This window comes from Anticarsia gemmatalis, chromosome 12 (assembly GCF_050436995.1).
Source record: "Anticarsia gemmatalis isolate Benzon Research Colony breed Stoneville strain chromosome 12, ilAntGemm2 primary, whole genome shotgun sequence".
Taxonomy (NCBI): Eukaryota; Metazoa; Arthropoda; class Insecta; order Lepidoptera; family Erebidae; genus Anticarsia; species Anticarsia gemmatalis.
In genome coordinates, this window is record NC_134756.1 from 11,254,417 (window position 1) to 11,276,906 (window position 22,490).

The 22,490-nt window shown below is 32.3% G+C and overlaps 2 protein-coding genes, 1 long non-coding RNA gene and 1 other non-coding gene across 4 annotated transcripts; 2 read left to right on the forward strand and 2 right to left on the reverse strand.

Annotated features, from left to right (window-relative positions):
- Positions 1 to 1,208: 1,208 nt before the first annotated feature.
- Positions 1,209 to 2,005, forward strand: LOC142977079 (uncharacterized). The gene is made up of 3 exons (XR_012959688.1): positions 1,209 to 1,264; positions 1,535 to 1,699; positions 1,916 to 2,005. It is a non-coding gene; the product is annotated as an uncharacterized LOC142977079 (long non-coding RNA).
- A 5,809-nt stretch (positions 2,006 to 7,814) lies between these two features.
- On the forward strand, positions 7,815 to 9,391 carry LOC142977078 (neuroglobin-like). The gene is made up of 3 exons (XM_076120776.1): positions 7,815 to 8,086; positions 8,568 to 8,799; positions 9,147 to 9,391. Exons 1-3 carry the CDS (start codon positions 7,896 to 7,898, stop codon positions 9,270 to 9,272), a joined length of 549 nt encoding a protein of 182 aa, XP_075976891.1. The 5' UTR covers positions 7,815 to 7,895; the 3' UTR covers positions 9,273 to 9,391.
- Positions 9,392 to 12,784: 3,393 nt separating this feature from the next.
- On the reverse strand, positions 12,785 to 14,679 carry LOC142977077 (cytoglobin-2-like). The gene is made up of 3 exons (XM_076120775.1): positions 14,397 to 14,679; positions 13,794 to 14,025; positions 12,785 to 13,446 (listed from the first exon to the last, which is right to left on the reverse strand). The coding sequence occupies exons 1-3, from the start codon at positions 14,624 to 14,626 to the stop codon at positions 13,321 to 13,323; spliced, it is 588 nt and encodes a 195-aa protein (XP_075976890.1). The 5' UTR covers positions 14,627 to 14,679; the 3' UTR covers positions 12,785 to 13,320.
- A 2,449-nt stretch (positions 14,680 to 17,128) lies between these two features.
- Positions 17,129 to 17,200, reverse strand: TRNAD-GUC (transfer RNA aspartic acid (anticodon GUC)). The gene has a single exon. It is a non-coding gene; the product is annotated as a tRNA-Asp (tRNA).
- Positions 17,201 to 22,490: the final 5,290 nt, after the last annotated feature.

A 22,490-nucleotide genomic window follows, 5' to 3' on the forward strand; every position in this document is an offset into this window, starting at 1 on the left:
ACTATAGGGAACATCTTCGAAAGAACTTAAGTGTTAATGTTTTAAGGAAGGTAAATATAAATCTTTCGATTTACGTAAAATGAATATTTTATACTTTCTTGTCAGATCTTATATTTTCCTTTAGAGTTCGTAATACATACATAATATCTTGCCTACTGTAACCGAGGGCTTAGACAGTGATGTATAAAATACACCCACGTTTTGCTTTTAATAATAGTCTAATCTATCGTATTTTGTGTAATATAATTACCATTTTATATCCAAAGGGATTGTGGGGCAGCTACATTTATATGATAAAATCTACATCTATCCCAAAAACATGTGTTTTTCTAAAAAATACACATCGCAAAAGTGTGAATAGTTTTACATGGATGGAGAAACCAGAGTCTCGAAAGAATAAAATTAAGGTAAGGTGCGATAAAATGAAAGTTATTAATAACATATGTATTATGAATGAGTTTTATAGTATAGACTACATAATTTATGTCATTGTTCAGATCAGCTATGCAGGTATATCGGCAAAAGATTGTCAAAAAGCATTTGGAGAAGTTAAAAATGATGAATTATCATTTGGAATGGACTTTAGTGGCACAGATATGAAGTAAGGTTGACATTTTCCGTATGATGATGACGTAAAAAAATCAAAGTAAATATAACTCTCATTGATACTTTTTACAGTGGTCAAAAAGTGATGGGTTTGATATCTAGCGGTTCCGTAGCTTCTTCTATAGAGGCCGATTCAGCACTAATTTGGCCGGTACCAAGACATTGGAACTTAGAAGATGCTGCTACAGTACCTCTGCCGTATATTCACGCGTATTTATGTTTGGTACGTAAAACATCGCGGTTTATACGCGAAAAAAATCGATTGAACTCTTTCTACACATCTTATTATTATTTTGCAGGTCATAAAAGGTAGGATTGAAAGGAAAGAAACCGTGTTCGTAACAGGTGGAGCCGGAGCATTAGGTCAAGCTGTTATATCTGTATGTCTTAGTTATGATTGTACTGTTTTCACGACAGTAAGCGATGTGAAGAAGAAAAAGTTTTTGCTCAGACTTTTTCCAAAGCTTAAAGGTATGGAACTGTTTGATACAATAGTAAGAAGGATATCCTAATTTCTTCAGTACTATGTTTAAATATTTTTGCAGATGAAAATATTTCTTACTCCCGACACGACATGTTCTATACAAAAGTGAAGGAAGCGACAAAAAATGAAGGATGTAATATCGTTATTAATTGTAGTAATGGAAATGTACGGGAGGTAAGTAAACTTCTTGGGCTTTAGAAATAGTGGGTAAATTCTCCCAATACTTTTTTGCATGCCCAAATCCCCCTACATGTGGCGTCGTACTCCGCTGACGTTACTCGCAGTGATGGTGGTTGGCCGTGGTTTGTGCACAGACGAGCTGGAACGATACTGGGATACTTGAGATGTCCACGCGAGTCTTTAACTTTAAAGCGTATTCTTAGTAATAATATCTTATTATTTTTGTTTGTTGACTCTACAATATCCAGTGACATTCTTTTACAGGCTGGACTGAAATTAGTTGGGTTTAACGGCCGGTTCATAGATGTGAGTGACTATGATTCGCATGAAAATAGAGATTTCGGTATGTGCTACTTAGTAAGAGCACGACAATATCTAGCAGTGAATGTTGCTTCGATCTTTAAACCAGAAAATTATTGCGACCGAAAGGTAATTTTTATTCAAATATGCAACTGATACAAATATTGTTGATTTTGTGCTAAAGAACCCCTGACTGCATTTCACTAATTTAATTTTCTTTGCGTTAAACGAATACAAAGTATGCAGAAAATGTATGAATACTAATTCTCCCAGCATATTTGTGTTTCTGCTATTTTTAATAAACATTACACAAATGTTTGCAAGTACAAACCCTTTACTTTAAAGATTCTACAAATTCTTGTGTCTGATGGTATTGCAAATGGAGTAGTGCGACCACTGAGCCGAATTGTGTATTCACCACTGGAAATATCCCGAGCATTCCAGCTTGTATCAACCTTTAGACATAGAGGAAGAGCTCTTATACAAATGGACGGCTTAAAATCACTTTCTCCCAACGTAAACGCTTTACCAAGGTAAATATTTTACGATTTTACATAGATTTTGGTACATGAAAAATGTAAATTCGTGTTATGAGGTAAATATATTAGATTTTCGTTTGTAAGTGTTAATTCCTTGGGCTATAAAATGTAATCAATAAAATTCTGACCCATGAATATGTAGCTACACATTTAAAGGTTTATATTGTTAAACTTTAAAATAATTAAAGAGGGGTTAATTTTAAGAGAAATTTGTATTTTTTACGTTTATTTCAGGTTATCGTTTTCAAAAGGCTCTCATATCGTAATATGTGACGAAGGCATTACAGGAATTGAGCTGGTAGACCATTTGATTAAAAACGATGCAACCAATATAACTGTACATGTTAAATCGAATGACAACATTACGTACTTATACACTAAAGCTGGGTAAGTATACTTTAACTTTGAACTTGCTGATAACCACCAATGTGGAGATGAAGAGTGGATTCTATAAAAAAAATATTACTAGTTTTCTACCCGTGATTCAGATCGCGCGAAAAGATTTCCCGAGGTAAAAAAATAATTCGCGTTACAGGTTATTAGTGTACTAAATTGTATAAAAAACTCATTTAGATTTTTGCTTGAATGAGTAACAAACAAACATACGTATAATCGATGACATGACTTTTTGTTTGCAGGTACTGGCAAAACTATGACGTCGCAATAGAAATACATTCTGAGCCCCTAAATACCAAAGAAGATTGTCATAGACTGATACAAGCGGCTCAAAATTTGGGGACAGTTACTGGTATTTACTTGGTTCAAGAGTACGGAGAAAAAGGGAACTACAAAGAAAATGAGCAGCATGTTTTAAAATCAACTTTTTTGGAAAACGTCGTAGTTGCTGCTAATTTGGATGTTGCATCAAGAAGTTATTGTAATCAACTTCAGTGAGTATTTTTAGTAAATCTTATTTTTCGGGAATGGGTGGTCTTACATCTTTATTGAAACAGAGGTGAGCGAAAACAGATTAATAGAGCTTCTGAAACAAGTCTTACTGGGACAGATATGCACTTTGGTAATGAAATATAGGATGAAAAAGACGATATATTATTTCCCAATTTTAATTTGCTTGCAGGCATTTTGTCATAGTATCCATGTCATCACAAACCTTAGGCAGCGAATACGCAATTTCGGCATGTGAAAAAATTTGTAAAGCACGAAGAGATATTGGATTACCAGGCCTCGTTCTTAAATCATTAACTCACAAAAAGGTAACAATAATGCTTATGTAATATATTATGTACTAATTATATTGTTTTCAATTTCTGAATATTTTTGTAATTTTCAGAAAACTGACAATGGAGATGTATTCACGAATGAGAAATTGCCAATAGTGTCAAAACTATTTAACGCCATGCATATAGGCTTAAAGCAGAATTACAATAATGTAGTTGTATTCCATAAAAATAATGATGTTAGTGACGAAATAAGTTCAAACGAACAGAGCAGTCTTGGTAAGTTAGTAATTCCTAGTGATGCATTAAATATATTTATTTCGAGTTTTAATAATAAGAAGTATACTTGTTTTTGTGCAGGTCTCAACACATTCTATAGTAAAATCGAACAAGATGAAGTTGCAGCCATTGATACATGGATATCGATGAATACACAAGAAGCACATTTTGAGGTAAATTTTATATGAAACATTAATATTATCTATAGTAACATAGTTTTTCTGTTAAATCTTTTTTTCTTCTTTAATTTATCTTCTTCTCTGAATCGATATTAATAATTTTCTCTTTTTTTTAGAGTGAAGGATATATTGATCGTTCCGAAAACCATTTAATAATGCTACCAGGTTTTGAAGGCTATCATGAAATCTTCACATCGGCTGCAGAAAGGTTAAAAATTTTAGCAGCTACTTTGCAATTGGGTCCAGATTTAATTTGTGATAGTATATCTAATATGGCAAGAATACTATTGAAGGTAGTAAATCATTAAATGATTTAAATTATTTTTGTTTACTTAAATCTGTTTGTCAATGAATTTTTGACTTTTACAGCATATGAAATCAAACGTCATGGCACATGAAAAGTTTTATATTCTGGGCTATTCTTTTGGAGTGAATGTTGCATTGGAACTAGCAAGACTTTTAGAAAATGAAGGTGAGACATTTAATATTTTGTTACTTAGAAAATTAAATAAAATAAAATATAGAAATTCATTTAAACAGAATTTATCTCAAAGGTATAAACTAAATAACAAAAGGAATATAAGTATTTTTTTTATGTTTTCAGGTCAAACTGGAGTTGTGTATTGCTTAGACAGTAGTCCAGATGTTTTGAAAATGCAACTCGATACATGCTTCAGCAATCTCACTGAGAGTCAATTACAAAATAACTTATTAGCCCACATGTACTATTTGATGACTGAAAACAAAAGCCCTGAATTGATAAAAGATTTAGAAAAAGCTGAAAACTGGGTACATAAAGTTGAAATTTGTATGAGCAGGCTAAAAGGCCAAGTGCATTATTCGTACGAACATCAGAGGAATTTGCTAGAATCTGCGTACAATAGGATTAAATTAGCAAAAGAGTATAAACCTGATATGAAACTCAAATCTGAGATAGTTCTTATGAAGGGAACCAATAATTTACAAGCAGAAAATCTCGCCGAAGACTATGATTTGTCAAAGTATTCACGGCAGCCAGTCAAAGTATTCAACTTAAAATCTGATCACGTTAACGCACCGTATGATTGTAGAGTTTCGAATATTGTGAATCGAATGCTTGATGAAAGTTTGTTAGAGGAATTTAAAAAGAAAAATCTATGTGAAGTGTATTATGTATAAGCAAAATAAAACTAATTTAATACGGCCAGTGATTTGTTTTATTTGAATAAGTGAGTAGAAAATCAAAAAGTAAATTGTGACCGTCTGCCCGTTGTGAAAACTATCTCATTTTTATTTAAAGTAAGTCTTCAAATTGATTGTCCAACAGTTTTTACGAAAAATATGACAAAAGAAGTGTTATTAAAGTTACAATTACAATTTGGCCTCCTACAACATCTAAGGGGCGGTTCGTGTAATAATTTAATTATGAACGCAAAAAACTGGGCATAAATTTTAGTGGAAGCTTAAGATTTTTGAATAGGAAAATTATGAGTAATTTAGTTCAAGTTTTGTGCTCATTTTCCGTTCACAATGTTATTATCATAGCTGATTAGCTGATTATGTGGTGACATACAGTAGTGCAATTTTCTAAGGACGGTACTATTAAGCATTGCCGGTTTGACATAATATAAAATGAACTGTAAAAATAGTTCCTAGAGGCTTCCGCTAGAGGCGCTGATCAAAATTTTTATACAAATGTTTCAATATCTATACCGGTGACCGTAAGCCGATAGTGGTGCAAAATCGCCCCTATGTATATTAGGTCCATACCACTAGTTAATGTTTATTATGAAAGATTAAAATAGAACACACATTGACGTTTATTTGTTCCGGTAACATTTGATCAGTTGTCGCACGATTTTTTGCAATTGGAACTATCGAGTATCGAGTGTTTGACATTTCAATTGCACTGCCTGTAATGTTTCTACAACCTCCGCTAAAGGCGCTGATCAGATTTTTATACGTACAACATTTTTCGATAGCTAACTGGTTTTCGATACTCGATAGTAGTAGAGAATCGGGCTACAGACTTTGTATTTGACATCATTATCGATGTAAACGAGCACAATCTGCAGCAAACTGACGTTAAATATAAAAAAAAACTTGTGGCTACTAATAAAGCCAGGTACAGGGGGATATCGTTTGTCATACAATTACCTCTGAGTCTGCAACCTTGTTGGTAAAGAAGCTAAGATGTAAAACAATGAAATGATTCAGAATTGTGAATATTTTTCTTTATGATTTAAATAGTTGTTAGTTCAAAGTGGTTATAGTTTGTTTAGAGTTTGTATTGAAACTAAATGATCAATGGTGTAAAAGTGATGTATTAATGAACAAAAAATCATTGCTCTCAAAGTAAGGACTACCAATAACAATTGAACATGTTCTAGTCTACTTTTAATTAAGTAAGTAGGTAAGCACGAAGACTGAGTTTCTAATACTGTACTGGAAAGAAGTTCATTGATTAACATTTTTTTTTGCGCGACTTGCATTCGTAAACTCCATTTTGAAAAAAAATAGCGTATTTTCCAGTCTTCTACATCTTTGTTCCCATAAAACTTGCCTATTTTAGTTCCAACGCTAAAAACCAAGTAGTAAAATATTTTTAACACGGTGAAAATTAAGTTTAAAACTGTTTGCGTAAAGTACGTAGTTTCAGCGAATTTAAGATTTGCAAGTTTATTATGCACTAAGACTTTTAAACATCGAGTGAAGATTAAAATATTTACTTTTACTGTTGCATCTTTAGCCTAATAACTAGCTAGAAGAATATAGACTACGACATGCTGGAACTTCAAATGTCAAATAATGAGACTGAGGTTTTTACGAGTTCTTTTTATCAATGGTCAGTAATTGTATTTTCTTTACACACAAATAACCAGGTACTATTTGAAACCCAGCAAATGGAATATTTAGCTACTACTTTTACATTCTATTGTTCATTTATCAACCGTAACCAGACAACGTGTTGAAAGTCAATATCAATACCTCAATGCCTTTCCCAGAAATCGCGAGTAATATTATTTACCTTTAATACTTGTTAAACCGGTCAGTTATTTCAGTAAGTAAATAAATCCCCATCATAATATTTATCGAAAAGCCCTGCCATTTTAAAAAGCACTCACGTTTAAAGCCCACTGTCCTACCTACCACTTACAACTTTAATCAATTGCATTAATTGCATCCTGCTGTTCTGTCCGAGTAATTCTTGCATTCATCGAGTGCGATCAACAACATTGCAATATCAACCTTAACGTTAACGATATAGAGTTTAATTTCATATGTGAGTGTTTGATATATAAAAGACAATTTTATTTTAATCACTAGTATCGAACAATCGACTGGCACCGCAGACAATAAGGTGTAATTACATCGTTCTCTTTGACAAAGATTTTGTTTTGTACTTTTAGTTTCAGTTCCGGGTGAAGAATAGAAAATGTGTTTGTTATTGTCTTAGCTTCTCATTCTTTGGTTTATTGTTTCTTGATTGTATTGAAAAATGTTTATTTAAGCGCAATTTAGATAGAATGGGAGCAGTAGAACTAGAGCCGATGTTTGACCCCGAGCAATCAACTAAACTACAATAACTTTTTTTTATGGGTAAAATAGTTTGCCCGCGAAAGTGTTATAAACGGAGAGACAGACAGACTTTTGCATATTAATATGCAGCACAGGTATAAATAAGTATTATATGAGGTGGATGCCAATAGGTACACTCTCTAGCATTGTAAAATGTGAAATAAGTTAGGCTTCACATACTTGTTTCTACTTCTTCGATTATAATATACATTTCAACCAATTTCTTCCATATTACTTTGACTAGAGAATAGAGGAGAGGCCTTTGCCCAGCAGTGGGACACATAAAGGGCTAACAAAAAAAAAATACTTTGACTTAAATTATGTGCATAAAACCGGTAAACCATAATACGTATTAACAAGTAGAAGCTTCATCGTTGGAAGCGATATTTTATTTTTAGTATTAATTATTAACAAACATCATAACTGGTTTAATAGGTCAAGGAAAAACACATCTTAAAATCGCCTCGTAAAATCATAATAGTCGTGCCTAATCATTCTATAGGAATAAACTCGTATAACAATACATTAAGAACAATTTTTTGATCTCAAGCAAAATATTGACATATTAGGAATAAACATTTCAAAAGTAAAAATGCATCGTCTTCGAGTATTATCAAAAATGTTTTTAGTGATCTTTCTCATTGGGAATTTTGGTTTATATGTCGTTAATTGTGATGATAAAGTTACAAATGTTCTGTCTAAAACAGAGGTGAAGAATGTACAAAGTACTTGGGCAAATATTAACAAAAACTCCGCCGAAAATGGATTCCTTATATTCACCAGGTAAGTTGTTAAGCTTAATTTAATTTTATATGTTGATAATAAAGCCTTTACTGCTTTTATTTGTTTGATCACTCTCAAATTATCATTTAAATGTTAAAACAAACTTTCTATGATTCAGCCCAAGCCCCAAAATCTATTTATTCAGCCCATTTCAACCCATTGCAGAGTAAAGGCCCCTCAGTACGGCATTTCGTATATTATTCCTGCGTTTGTCTCATTATTATGTAAAAGGCTACTTATAATATAAGTCCATGAGTACCAATATAAATCACCATAAACTAATGGGAAATGACAGTGGCTAAGGTGGTCATGGTTATCGCGCATATAACATTGCGATTTCCCCTCAGAACGAATAACAGTGTGATTGAAACAATGTTATTTCGAGTTTCGTTGTAGTTTCATTAGAGTTCTAGTTCTAGACTGCACTGGAATCGATCGAAAAGTAGCAAAAAACAGATTTAATATTTTCTTTATTTTCTAGGATGTTTGCTAAAGACCCAGAAACAAAAGCTTTCTTCAAAAGGACTGTTGCTCCTGATGCCACAGAAGAAGAAATGGCAAAAAATACAAAATTTCGAAAACACATAAACAAGATCATGAATACATTAGATGCTTCAATTAACGATGTACAAGATACGGATGCGTTTGTATCAGCAATGGAATGGGTTGGAGAATTTCATAATGGGTTGGGAATTAAGAGAAGGCATTTTTTGGTAAATCGCAAAATATATTTGATGTCAATAATAGGCAAAATCAAATACACAAAGTGGTCATTAGATTCCAAACTAAGTAGATCTCGTATTATGGTAAACAAATACCCGATTAACATACTTATATAAATAAATTAACAACCAGGCTCAGACACAAACATTTATCACAAATCTACTCACTTTCGAACTGGTTGCAGATTTGTTGTACTATAAATTGTCACATTTTTTATTTGTAATTGTCACATTGTCATATTCACATTATTTTGTTAACTTTAACAGAATTTACTAATTTACTACTAGTAAATTTACTTCAAAGTTGTTTTATAATCACTACGTATTTCCCTTTTAAGGTGCTAGAAGAAGTGATTCTCGAAATCCTGGAGGTAGACCTCAAGCACAATAAGGAGATTTTGGATTCTTGGAAGAGTCTATTCAACTATATGTTTCATCATATATTTATGCACATTTCGGACTAGACAGTTAAACTTGATTCGGATTTTCCATTGTTTTTGTTATTGTACCGACTGTTGTTCAAAAAACCTACGGAGATACATATATTTATTATTTGTGAAATTAAATGTTATTTCTGATATTATTTTTATTTGTTTTTTTTTTCAATTATTAATATTACTTATCCGATTTTTAAAGTAAGTATTAAGAAAGTGCAATGATATGAAATATACACATATTATCTCAACTAGTTTCTATGCTAATTAAAAAACAACAATTCCAGACTCGAGCACGTCTCCATACACCTTGCTCATGCCCGGGATTCGAACTGGGACCTTGTAATCAGATATCACACATAAAAGTCGTATCCTAGTGTTGAAAATGAAATAAACCTATCGTAACACCAGTTGAAAAATTAAACATATGAAATTCCGAATTGGACAGGTAGTATATATAAGCTGTTAATGGAAGCCAATTCTCAATTTACAAGGTTTATGAACCACGAAGCAGGCATAAACATGTCTTTACTGCAATTACAAACGAACGGGTATACAATGTAGGTATAAATTTAAAATAAACTGGCGAGGAAGTGGTAATTAGTACGATGTATTGTAGGAATTTCAATGTGTTTGAGATAGGATATAATTATGTTTAATGAAAATAAGACTTGATGAGAAGTATGATTAACTAACTTAAAGCGTTGACTTAAGTTATTTATTTATCTGGTTTAAGCCATGTCAGGACTTGAGGGCTTGAACAACTTTGTCTTCTACTCAAACTAACGGGCTGATATTTTAATGACCTTGACAAATAATAATTTTAGCTGCATTTCCTAATGACTTCATCAAGATATGATTTAAATTACCAAATTTAGAGGCAAAGTTAAATTAAACTCAATATCTTCAGAATATTTTATTCGTTTGTGTAACGTGGCTTGCATAGGCGCCACATCATCGGGATATTATTTACTTAAGCCACTTTAATAAAGCTACCTAGAAAACTTGCTTCTATTTGTGTCCCTAGAGCAAATCCTGTCAGCACAGTAACATTATTGCCACGGTCTTTTAGTTGATAATTGCTACCCACCGCTATAAGTGACTCAATCTCCCTATAAAGAACTAAAAAAGAACCACAAAATTTTGCAGCAAATGCCAACTGACTGAACTAATGGTCTGAATATTTACATCTGTAGCAACAACTCGCGATACTATTGTCTTTTAAATCTGCCAGTATTTTTCCAACTCTCTCGGGTAAGAATAAATGCTTTACAAACATTATTCCCACACAGTTCCAACTACATTTACAGGACAAACACATGCTATTTATTGAAGATAAAGTTTGCCTCGCTTGCAATTTGCTTTAATAGCAATTACAGCCGATGTAATAATATAAATCAGTAGAATGGCCGAGTTTCCTAGTGGCCAAAAAAGGAGACAAGTTTATGTTTTGCGGCACACAATTTAAAGGAGTTGTTGTAGTAATATTTGAATTTAATTAACTATATGTGAATGAGGTCGATGACCGTAAGTTCAATTTGGATAATCTTCAATATTTTTATTTAACTTATTGGAATGGAACACAAATAAATTATTCATTATTTATTTATTTGGTTGTATGCATTAAATTCCCTGCAATAAATAATAAAATGCTATTTGTTTTTTCTCAAAGGTTCTTGGCAAATTGACACAAATGCCGTCGCGATTTAAGAAAATAAAGGTACTTCAGAGTACTACGGTTCTTAGAAATATAATTTCTAGTGCATAAATTGAAGTAAACAAGAATATTTTACTCCTGATTGATTGCTACTTAGTAATATTTTTTAGTTGATAAATAATGATTAAAATTTCTGGAAATATACATTTTCATTTGATGAAAAATATTAATTATATTATCACCCAGTTCTACAAGAGACACAACCATTATGTATGTTATTGGTGGGACAAAGAGACTAATTATCTTTTAGAGATTTATTGAAATGAATTGCTCGGCTTAATCGTCTTAAGCGCGTCTTGGCAGCGCGGTTTAGGATTCAGGAGTGGTTCTGATATATATTAATAGAGATGTCGCTACCTTCAAAACGGCTAGTTTTTTTTTTTGTAAATGTCGCTTAAGCATGCGGTCGGTAGGTATTGGCCAATTTTACAAGTTTTCATGCTTAAAAACATCAAATTTAGCTTAAATTGACGGTGACAATTTAGGTTTATATTTATTCAGAATGCATACCAAACCTATTAAAACCTTCCCAATACGGCAGCTTGTTCGGAATTTGTTCTTTTACACACAGTCTACGTAAATCAGGTTGAACAGCCACCCTGAGTGTGTGCTCATGCATCTCTCGAACCATTTACCTAATCCTGTGAAGTACGACTGAATTTTTCACGTTATTCGTTTTACTCCAGTTTTAAATAGCACTCCGCTTCCTAAAATAGTTTTAGATTCCGGAATACTTTAAAGTCGGTTAGTGTCGCACGAAAGTGATATGGTGTGTTGCGAATGGATTTATGGCCAGGTTTTTTAAAATACGTTTAAAGATATTTGCTGGACTTAATGTTATGGGACTTTTACTTTTAAATCTTAGATGCTATTCACGACATTAATTATGATTATTCCTGAATAGCTGGCTTGAAAAATTGAAAATCCACTAGCAAACAAATTTGACGCATCTGCCTATAAAACAAAATATCCGTTTTTCCACAGGTGGGTTATGATAGTAAGAACGTGTATCAGTTCCAACGAAATTTCATGTATGTGGCAACACTGGCAACTGATTCAGTGTGAGTACGTGTAGTATTACCGTAAGTCGCTGCAAGTCCAAGGTTCAGATTCCTAACAACTTGCGGTTGAGAGATCGTGCCTTCGATTTCACTTTCTTACTAGCTACGTTTATACCTCTTGTATTTCCACTACTACCCCTTTTTGTAATAGTAGAAATACAACAATTAACAAACGCCATCAGTTAAACTGGACACGTATATCAAAATCTCGCCACACTTATTAATTGCTCATTTCTCCTGCCAACTTATTGTGGTTGCAGTGTATCATAGTGTAGTGCCAAGAGAGTGTTCATTGTAGTGGTAGATTTACTAATAGATGTCATATTTAGATTATAGAGAAATTTATTAGGTGGCTACAGCTATTGGTTGAGGCATCGCTATGTACCTAATCGGGAGGTCACAGGTTCGTACATAAATACTTAAATCACCATGACTTCGCTTCCTTCGCGTTAATTTCTGAAACTAGAATTCGGATACCAAGCCACAAACAATATTACTAACAACCAGTGTTTATAATAACACTCAAATTGACGGTCAAGGTTTTCAGTCACGATTTCAAGCTTACCTTAGTACCACAAGTACTAGTAACGCCATCTATTACGAGTACTGCGAACTTCTTTAAACACATTAAAAGTTATTTATTTTAAATTGCTCTATATACATTCATTATTTACATATTTTATGCTTCATTTAATCAAATATAATACAATTATTCATTAAAATAATAATAAAATTTCCAAATATTGCGTGTATAAACTAGTCAGACAATAAAAGAACATTCGAGAAATATATCAAATAAAACGCATTACACGCGAAAAGCGCTGTTTAAATTCATTTACATTCGACGATAAATATTATTCCGGTCGTTATTTACGTCTACGCGCAGTAATTATAACCTGATAAATGTTTCAATAATGATAATTTACAATTTCGCACCTTTTTATTATTATCAAACAAATTATTTTTGTTTATGTTTTGATTTAGTGGAGGTCAATTGGTCAACCGGTGGAGTATACTGACATTTTGAATCACGTAATCTCAGATTTCTATTTTTAAATCAATTTATATGATAATTTGTTATTGTTACTATGCACGTAGACATTTTATTTTATTTTTGATGGACACTGCGTTGTAATACGCTACTCTCCCTGACCGGTTTCAGCCATGGCGACAACTTCAACTTGTAAACCACCTAGCAGATGTTGATAGGTCCTAAGATAGCTTGTATAGTCAATTGTTGCGTCGTAAGGCGAGGTATCAATAGCATAGCAGAGGCCATTTTTAGGATTATTTTTGTAACTTACTTTTCTACTACAGAAAATACATAAAAATAAATAGTAAAAAAGAATTTCCTCCACGATTTGCAGATGTCGTCGCTGTATTTTAAATCGTCTTTCAGCAAATTTAGGATTTCGTTCTTGAATGCCTGTAACAGAATTTAATGTCTAATTTAATTTAAAAGAACCTTGACCAATCATTATTAGTTTTGAATGTTGTCTCAAATAGTAGCCCAGAATAATCCAAAATTATAAGGGTATAATAAATTCTCTAACACGGAATTTTGTATCACGTTTTTTAATTCACAAGATCACAGTTCCATGAGAAATACTATACTACAGTACTAAAGAGAAATATTCACAAGTGTATAAGTTTTATAAAATACACCAGCTCTTTGCCTGAGTCCTCGTAACCTGCAGTAGTATACCCTACCGCCCCACAGTGGCCTTTGATATTAATTTAAGGAAAATATAAATATTTCAATTCAATTCTTACCAATAAATGAACTCTTCTCGTTCCTCTATGTTGATGATGTTCAGCTATATCAATGATTGTTGACAGTAAATCATCGCTATTTTCCATGTTCGCCACAGTTTGCGTCCAAGATTTCATGACATTGTCAATATGCTTACGAAATCTTACATTGTTAGCCATTTCTTCTTCAGTAGCATCTGAATTTATGAATCTTTTGTACATTAGTTTTATTTCAGGTATTTTTTTGAATAATCTACAACAAGAATTGAATTTATTACGTTTATTTATAAATTAATTATTATTGACTATCAGCTTGGTCACTTTTAAAATTAAAGCATGCAACACAAAGACGTGTCCACTATATGGATACAACGGGATTTAATTGAAGCCTTATTTTACTTTGATTAAAATTATCTGAACGTAGATTTAAAAAGAGCGATCGTCAAATTTTTTAACTTTTAATAGGTTAGTTTTTATAATGGTCAGTTTGTACACTTGCTTCAAATGTGGGCTTAAACAATAATTACCGATATTCAGAACTATTGTTTTGAAAGTGTATGTCTCTTGTATACAGTAATTTATGATATCTATGTAAAACACATTGTCTTTAAAAAGAAGGATTACCTGATAAACATCGTCAATCCGTATTCAGAAGCATTCGCTTGTATTCTTGCCCAACTTTGTATTACATTCTTCATATCGTCCTCCGTCATACCACCTAAATACTCTTCAACCATACTATCGTGGTCAATTTTATCGTGGTCAATTTTATTAACATTTATATCATAATCTTCAGTTAAACAATGATTTATGAGTAAAATAACAAAAACTGTTGAAATAATGTGGCTGTACATTTTTATTTCTAGTTTCACCTTGAATATTTCCTTTAGATTTATGTAATTATGTTTATGAAATTGTGTGTGCTTTATTCCTTCCATATTATTTAATAATTATCGATAGTTTAATAGCACTTTTATTTTAAGAACGTGCTTGAACTCTGACGAATTTCGTTGTGATTAGATTCAAGGTTATCTCAGTTTATTTAAAAATAATAATAAATGTATGAAGACCAGTTTTTTTTATTATGCTAAAACGTGAATACGATATGATTTTTATTATAATTTTAGCAAAATTAAGAGTGTTTATAATAAATCATAAATATTTTACTATTCAGTTTTAATAAGTTAGTTATTTTTATAATGACGTCTGAAGATTAATTAGAGTTGGATCAAAATAAAGTTCTCATTTAAGATGTTTTTGTACGTTATGGATTAAAAATCAAGTCTATGATAGTAGATGATCTCTTACGAGTGCCGTCGCGTTCTTAGTCTTTCTCTACTACAGTTTAGAAATCCGTATAGTCCATTTTAAAGACATAAATGATTAGAGTTTCTGCTCTCAGATTACCAAATGGACAGTGCTACGTATGTTTTATTACCCACTTTGTGTGAAACTTTAACACAAAAAATAAAATACGTAAATAAAAAGTAAATAAAAGAAAATACGATCAAACTTTTCACACCGAAGGCACAGCCGAAGGTTTTAGAATAAATCTGGTGGGTGCCCTTAAATCGTACAGATAAGTCCGTAAAGTTAGCGAACTCCTCCCGGTTTTATGATATCTGCGCTAAGATCTCTGCTCGCGGATTTCACAAGTCAAAACTTTTCAAAAATATTAAAATACTCCTTTAGTTTGGCCTAGTTTTGTGCGTGACCTAAAATTTGGATTTAGGATGTCTCTTTATCTGTACTTACATAAATATATCATCAGGTGCCCCGAGTACATAATATATTTATTTAACTACAGTCGACTTATGGTTCACAAGTTATGGTCGAGTGTTGTGACCAATGGAGGATTTTGGGGGAACCTCTGCACTACAATGAAAGAATAGTAAAGGCTAGGAGAAAAAAATATTTCACATATCGCTGGTTTGCGAGAACATCGACGTAATTCAAAATTCTGTCAAAATGAGTTCTTTATGCCAAACAATCATAAATCTCGGTTTAGACTATGAAAAATCATGCAGGCCAATATTTAAAAAACATAAATATCTAACATTAAATCGAAATTGGCGTTGCATCTCTGTTCACGATAAAATATTAAAGATTTATGATTGTTTGGCATAAAGAATTCATTTTGACAGAATTTTGAATTACGTCGATGTTCTCGCAAACCAGCGATATATTGTTATAACATGTATGGGAGCGAAATTTACCATAAGACACTAACCTGACAACTTATTTGGAAATGTGTATTTCTTTCTTGTTGCAACCACGAAGATTATAGCAACAGATAAAAAAAGGTTTACTCCTTACTAATTTGTTTATTGTTCCTTTAGCTATGTATACGTTGTTTTATTTTATTACTTAAAAACAAAACAAATAAAGAATTTACTTCTGTATTTGGGTCGATCCTGTCTAATCTATGATAATAAAGAAAATAGCTGGCCGAATTCTTTTCACCATCAAAATTCTTTTCTAAAATTAAGGTAATATTCTCTAAAGTGGTTTCAGCGGTTCATAGTAATTTAAAAATTCATTTTGTTACAAGGAAAATGTGCTTTTTAATGAAGATGCAACGTGAATGATGTCTTGATACATAAAATAATTATAATGATATTCTTTCTTAACGCATGCTTGGTAGGTACTATTGGCAGGTCAATTAATTTTGCTGTTAACATCAATAAGGCAATGCTAAAAACTTAGTAGACTGGCGAATTGATTTTCAAAGAGTAAGGTGTTTAAGAAAGGATACAGTGTTATCGGAAAGAGTTTGCACATGAGCTCATTCCGTAACAGAACAAATTGTACAGGAAAAGAAGAGTTGGTAAACTCGAAAAATAACCAAGGGAATAATACTCTCCATGGGTATCTTTACAAATACGGTATGGTCTTATGGTCTTTGTAGCTATTTATTCAGTTTTAAAATTCCTGCATTTTATAAGGAGTGCATTTGTAAGGCCACCTTAATTTGGTATTTTGTGTTAAATCGTCAAATAGTCTAAATTAAATCAACTTTAAGAAAAGATGTAAAATATTATTCTGAATAGGCAATTTTGGTTCAAACTTTAATATTATTTATCAAAAGACCCAATGAGAGGCAACTTTAACTAATTTACTAACTTACGAACTAAATGCGTTTGTAATAAAAATCAAAACGTTTTTATAGAAACTCCATTAATTCTTAATTTTGTAACTCTTAATTAATTGACAACTGAATCACGATTCAATTAGTAAAATAAGTTTTAAAAACTTTATTCAAAAGTAAGAATAACTAAAAACTAGCATTTTTTTGTACGACTGAAATATTTTTTCTTCGAGATTTGATTGAGTGAGAAATAATTGACAAAAAGAATCTCTCCGGCGGGGAATCGAACCCCGGTCTCCCGCGTGACAGGCGGGGATACTGACCACTATACTACCGAAGACTTAACATGTTTGCGCGAAATAGTAGTGTATTATGTTATATCAACACATTCAACACTTAAGGATTAATAGAATAATGAGGATGCTTTCTTTAAAAAACATGTTCGTACTTTTGTCGGCTTTTGGTACCAATATCCAATACTAGATACAGTTAATCTAGTTAAGATTTTTTTAGATGTAGGTAATTGCAAGGTAGTTTCAAAATAATATTATGTGGAATGGTAAAATGTGTAATTCTCTTTTAAAATAGAAATAGCTCTTTTACAAATACCATTTGTAGAAGAACTCTACAAAACAAAAAGTTCTTGTTATTCGATTCAAAGTTCAAAACATCAGGGATTCAACTTTATTCAAGCAATATTCCTGCTTTCAACTCATTATTTAAGACAGAAGGTGCTTTTAAACTTTTTAATTCTACTACAACTAGCTTTAAAGTATTAAACACCGCACTAATTGGTGCTTGGTTCTACATAATTTCCGACGTTACAGCCACCTGGATATTAAAACCGGACAAGTGCGAGTTATACTAGCGCACCAAGGGTTCCGTATCATTATTTACAAAAGCGGTAAAAATATCATGTTTGTTCTATGGCCTTCTTAAATATTGATCAAGTGGCAACAAAAAATAATCAACTATGAAGATTTTAACTGTCTAACTACCACGGTTCATGGGATACAGTCTGGTGACAGGCAGGCAGCAAAGTCTCAACATTAACTTCCCGTTTTTACCCTGTAGGTAAGGAGCCCTGATAATATAGGCTTCGTTCTTACCCTTTGTATACGGAACCCTAAAAAGGAAAAAACATCAAAGTATATTTTCCTAGAAAATAACAGGTTCAGGAACTTTAATTCTAAAATACACCTTTGGATAAAAAACTTCGATTGCAGCTCAAACCTCACAAAGTGGAAAAGTTAGTGTAATGTCGCTGGGATAACTATAAGTACTTCTTACATTATCATTATATTTAGATTTTCTATGAAACGAGCTGGGAAGAGCATAACAAGAATTTTTGCATTGTTTGAATTACAATATTCCCGAAATAAGAGAGCGGCAATGATGCCTTGAGTCTTTATTTTTAATACAAGTCGAAGAGTCATTTGTGAGTGTGCGAGTGTGTGATGCTTCTAGATTGAATCAACGACCACCTGCGTGAAAGGTACAAGTTTAGACCACTCTGCTATCACTGCTCATTATTATTAGGTAATTATATGAAATACACTTTTTATTTACAGAAGTAGAATAAACAGAATCGAAAAATATAAAAAGTTTGACTTCAATTCTCATAAATTATGATGTTGTAATAAAGACCGAATATCAAAGTTAACAGTAAAATATTTATCGAAACATCAAAATAGACGTCCATTATCTTTCATTCTAAACATAGCAACAGAAACAGCAAATCAATTTCAATATAAACGTAATAAATATCCAAAATCAGAGTGAAACTGTAAATTAATGACAAATAAACTGTAGAACTGCTACTTTCGTTTACAAAAGCGAAACAGTCCAATGTTCTGTCGGGAAAAATACACAGCTGATATACAATAAACATGAAGAAACTTTGGTTCGTTTGTAACTTTGTAAAGGCCAGCTAAATGTATTATTGTGTAAAGTTTTAATGTCTGCAAATAAAGACACTGTTTAGGTCCTTTGAGTCTCTGCAATATGAAAAGTGGATTTTTTAATGTACTCTCTTTTCAATTGGGAGTTATTAAATTCATGTTTTATTAACTTGATTATGAAATTAGTCCTTTTCTTTGTTTCTGCTGTATAGGAATAGCAAAAAACATTATTTCATGTGTACATGAAACTGCAGCGCGATTCTCTACAGTCGATACGAGAGTTTGACATTTAAAATGTACTGCCAAAATAGTTACTATGACACCCGTTAGAGGTGCTGCTGATCAAATTTTCTTACAACATTTCTCGAGAGCTAGCCAGATGTCGATAGTGAGAACCGCGCTACTGCTTCTGCGATTCGGGAAACAATGTATTCTATCGTTAATAGACTCGATTTTAAATTTAGTCAAAGTTATTCTTAAGGTTTAGCTATATATATACTCAATACCAGAGAGCCCAAGCCGGCTCATTTTTAATGTTGATTAATTGAAAACTACGTACTACATCAATTACATTATCTTTGTTTTAGTAAATATTACAAGTTGATATTGTTTCCGCTAACTGTGTGCTTTTATAGCCATACTAACCTGCTTCACTTCGCTAGTTAGTATGTATTCACGAAGGCTAATATTCAGTGATAGTCTGTAATAGGATATTATTAATAATTTGTTTATGAGCGTAATGTGCAAGCCCAGAGCAGTTTCAAACCAGTAATGAAATTAGGGCGACGTGGTGGGTGAATAGCCTGCATTTTGAGAACCATTTTAAGCTGATAAACGATACTTAAACCAACTATATTAATAAGGTTTCGTGCAATTTTATTATTCTTAATAAAATTGTATTCATAAATTATTTTTAAAATTTCAGTTAAAGTTTCAATCAAATTTTATCCGTATTCGATATTATTTGAGGATATTTGATGGAGCTGTGGCCACTTGTGGCCTTGTAAATTGGAATAGATTGACTATCTACTTTCAGGTTTGCTATTCTTTATAATCATTTAAATATAATAAGCTGTATTTATCATTTTAAAACAATAATTTAAATTATTTTTGTGCAGAATAGGCAATGCAGTGAGGATTACTGTAGACATGATGAGTACAAACGAAATAATTTTTAGCATCAAACTTAATCCTGCATATTGAAAGAACCTTGCAAGTCCCCTTGGGATAAAATTTCACTGGTCATTTAACCCCAAAAACTATAACCGACAATTTCAAATCACAGTCCACATCGACCTTGCACCAACGCCCCTTGGAAATATCAATCGAATTAATTCAATCTTTTATAATAAAAGAAAACGACTACTGTAAGGGACCGATAGCAGCGCGACTCGATACTAGGTCACAACGTTCGATACTTAATAAATATACTGGAAATTGTAGATGAAACGAGAGAAATTTCTAGGGAAAATAGAAATAAAGGAAATGCTTTTTCGAGATGACACAAGGATTTATTCTGAATTGAATTCTGTTTTGGAACATCATTGTCGATGAGAGTCTTTGGAATGAGACGAAATTTTCGTTGATTTATTTGAATTGTATAAGTTGATGTTATTTGAGAAAGTGAATGTTTTACTTTAAAATAAGTTCAGACTTTATATTTGCGTTAGACCTTTACTAAACTCTATACAAATTACCTAACGGTTTAACGTAAAATAATATGAAATTTCTTACGATCTATTACATTGTTTTATCTGTTATTGACTGTGATTTTACGTGACCTCTTAATTAGCACCGGAGTAACCGCATATTTGACTGCTGAAAACAGTCAAGAATACGGTGACCTATCTACTAAGTCACTGGTTCCACGCGTACGACGTAATATCCTAAAACTCAGACTCCAAAACCATTTTCTATGCAGGGAACTGAAACACAAAACCTCAACATTTGCATCCGCCAGCACAAAACAATATCCTACTTAAACACTGAACACAACAGCGGAACTTTTCCTTTCCTCATTCACGCGGCTAATGAAATGCAAATATTGGAATAACTTGAACCTGATCGATTCGACGAATGCGCAGAGTTGTGAAGCATACTTCGTAGGGAACTTGGCGTATTTTCTGTAACAGAAACCGAGAATTTATTGGCTTTTGGAAAGATAGTTGCGACCACGAAATGCTTTTAAAGCTACTAAGAATAAATAGTTTATTTGTTCTACAGCTTTTTCTCACAAGATCCTCAGAGGTCAAGCACTGTTAGAAGAATCAGATTCTGAATAGAATATTTCTTACCGATTGTCGATAACGATGTTCTTCAAAATGTTGTCAATATTTATTTTTATGGATGTCATTTTAAGTCTGTAATCCGTATTAAATCCACAGATATAATTTAATTACTTAGGAAAACCAGTAAACTGATAGTATTTAGGACTGATTAACAATTACTGAAACTGAGCGCTAGTTTTTCTAGTGTAAATCATTGCAATACCTTCATCTTTATGTTAGTGGTCCTTGCCTGAACTCCATCACCAATAAAAATCCTTAACCTAAAACATTACACTTACCAATGGTTAGTCATTTATCAAACAACGAACCCAATTTGTACAATACCTTAACACGATAAAGTTTACTTTATAGCCTCTCAACATCATTATAAAGATAAAATAATGAACATTTCACGTTTATTATTTTTGCTTACTGAAAATATGCTCGGGTCAGCAATGGATTAATTGAAATTTATCAGCACACGGTTTATTTACGACCTTCGGAGCGGAAATCCGTACCGTTCCCGGCTATTGTTGTATTATGTATGAAAGTAATGTTATTAATAATTTTCCTGTAGAATATTATAGTATTTTTTTGTATTTTCCCATGTTAACGTCGACACATTTTGTATTGACCCTTGAGTAGGTACACAAACCGTTCAATATTAATTTATTGTAATTTAACTAAAATATCTGGGGGCACGGAAGTGCCCCCGCAAGTCGAGCAAAAAAAAAGCGGCACGGCCGTAACATCCTTTTCTCGAAGCAATTCGGGCTATTTTTGACACCCCTATAATTTCGTTGTGGATAAAACAAGAAGCCTGGATTTTCAGCAACTAATTAGTCATTGTATAAACACGGTATATTTAAAATTTCAGTCAATTTGAACCAGTAGTTTAAGAATGACAACTTGTTAAAATTTTAAATTTTGTCACTCACTGATTCACTGACTCACTGACTCACTGACTCACCGATCATCAAAAGTCTAAGGTACTTCTAGCAGACTTAGAAGCTTAAAATTTAGAATACAAATAGGGTTTAGTGTCTTAATCATGGGAAAAATTTAATATTTTCTAATTTCGGTCTAGTTTTCTAAATACACCAACTGCAACAATAACTTTGTAATCCCATATAAATGAATAAGATTACAAGGTTACATTTGCAGTTAATGAATTATTATTACTGTAGAAAATAAAATAAATAGGTGTAATTAGGTACCTACTATATGAGGCATAACGGGAGGGTATATAGGGTGGGAAAGGGTGTTTAACCCATGAAACTGAACAACATTCCCATAGGAAAATATGTTGAATTATGAAAAAAAAAACGTCTTTCCATACAAATTGGACTTATGTTCGCTCTACAAAAAGAAGTGAGATGCCATCAAAAACATTCTGTAAAAACCTCAAGTCTCGCCGTAAAAAGTGGTGAGATCTATATAATACCAAGTCGATTAATCTATT

Excerpts from the sequence above, each read along its gene's own strand:
- LOC142977078 (XM_076120776.1), top strand. The coding sequence starts at position 7,896 with ATGCATCGTCTTCGAGTATTATCAAAAATGTTTTTAGTGATCTTTCTC. Across the intron at positions 8,087-8,567 it reads GGATTCCTTATATTCACCAG|GATGTTTGCTAAAGACCCAG; the intron begins GTAAGTTGTTAA and ends TTTATTTTCTAG. Across the intron at positions 8,800-9,146 it reads TTAAGAGAAGGCATTTTTTG|GTGCTAGAAGAAGTGATTCT; the intron begins GTAAATCGCAAA and ends TTCCCTTTTAAG.
- LOC142977077 (XM_076120775.1), bottom strand. The coding sequence starts at position 14,626 with ATGTACAGCCACATTATTTCAACAGTTTTTGTTATTTTACTCATAAAT. Across the intron at positions 14,026-14,396 it reads GGATTGACGATGTTTATCAG|ATTATTCAAAAAAATACCTG; the intron begins GTAATCCTTCTT and ends TTCTTGTTGTAG. Across the intron at positions 13,447-13,793 it reads CGAGAAGAGTTCATTTATTG|GCATTCAAGAACGAAATCCT; the intron begins GTAAGAATTGAA and ends ATTCTGTTACAG.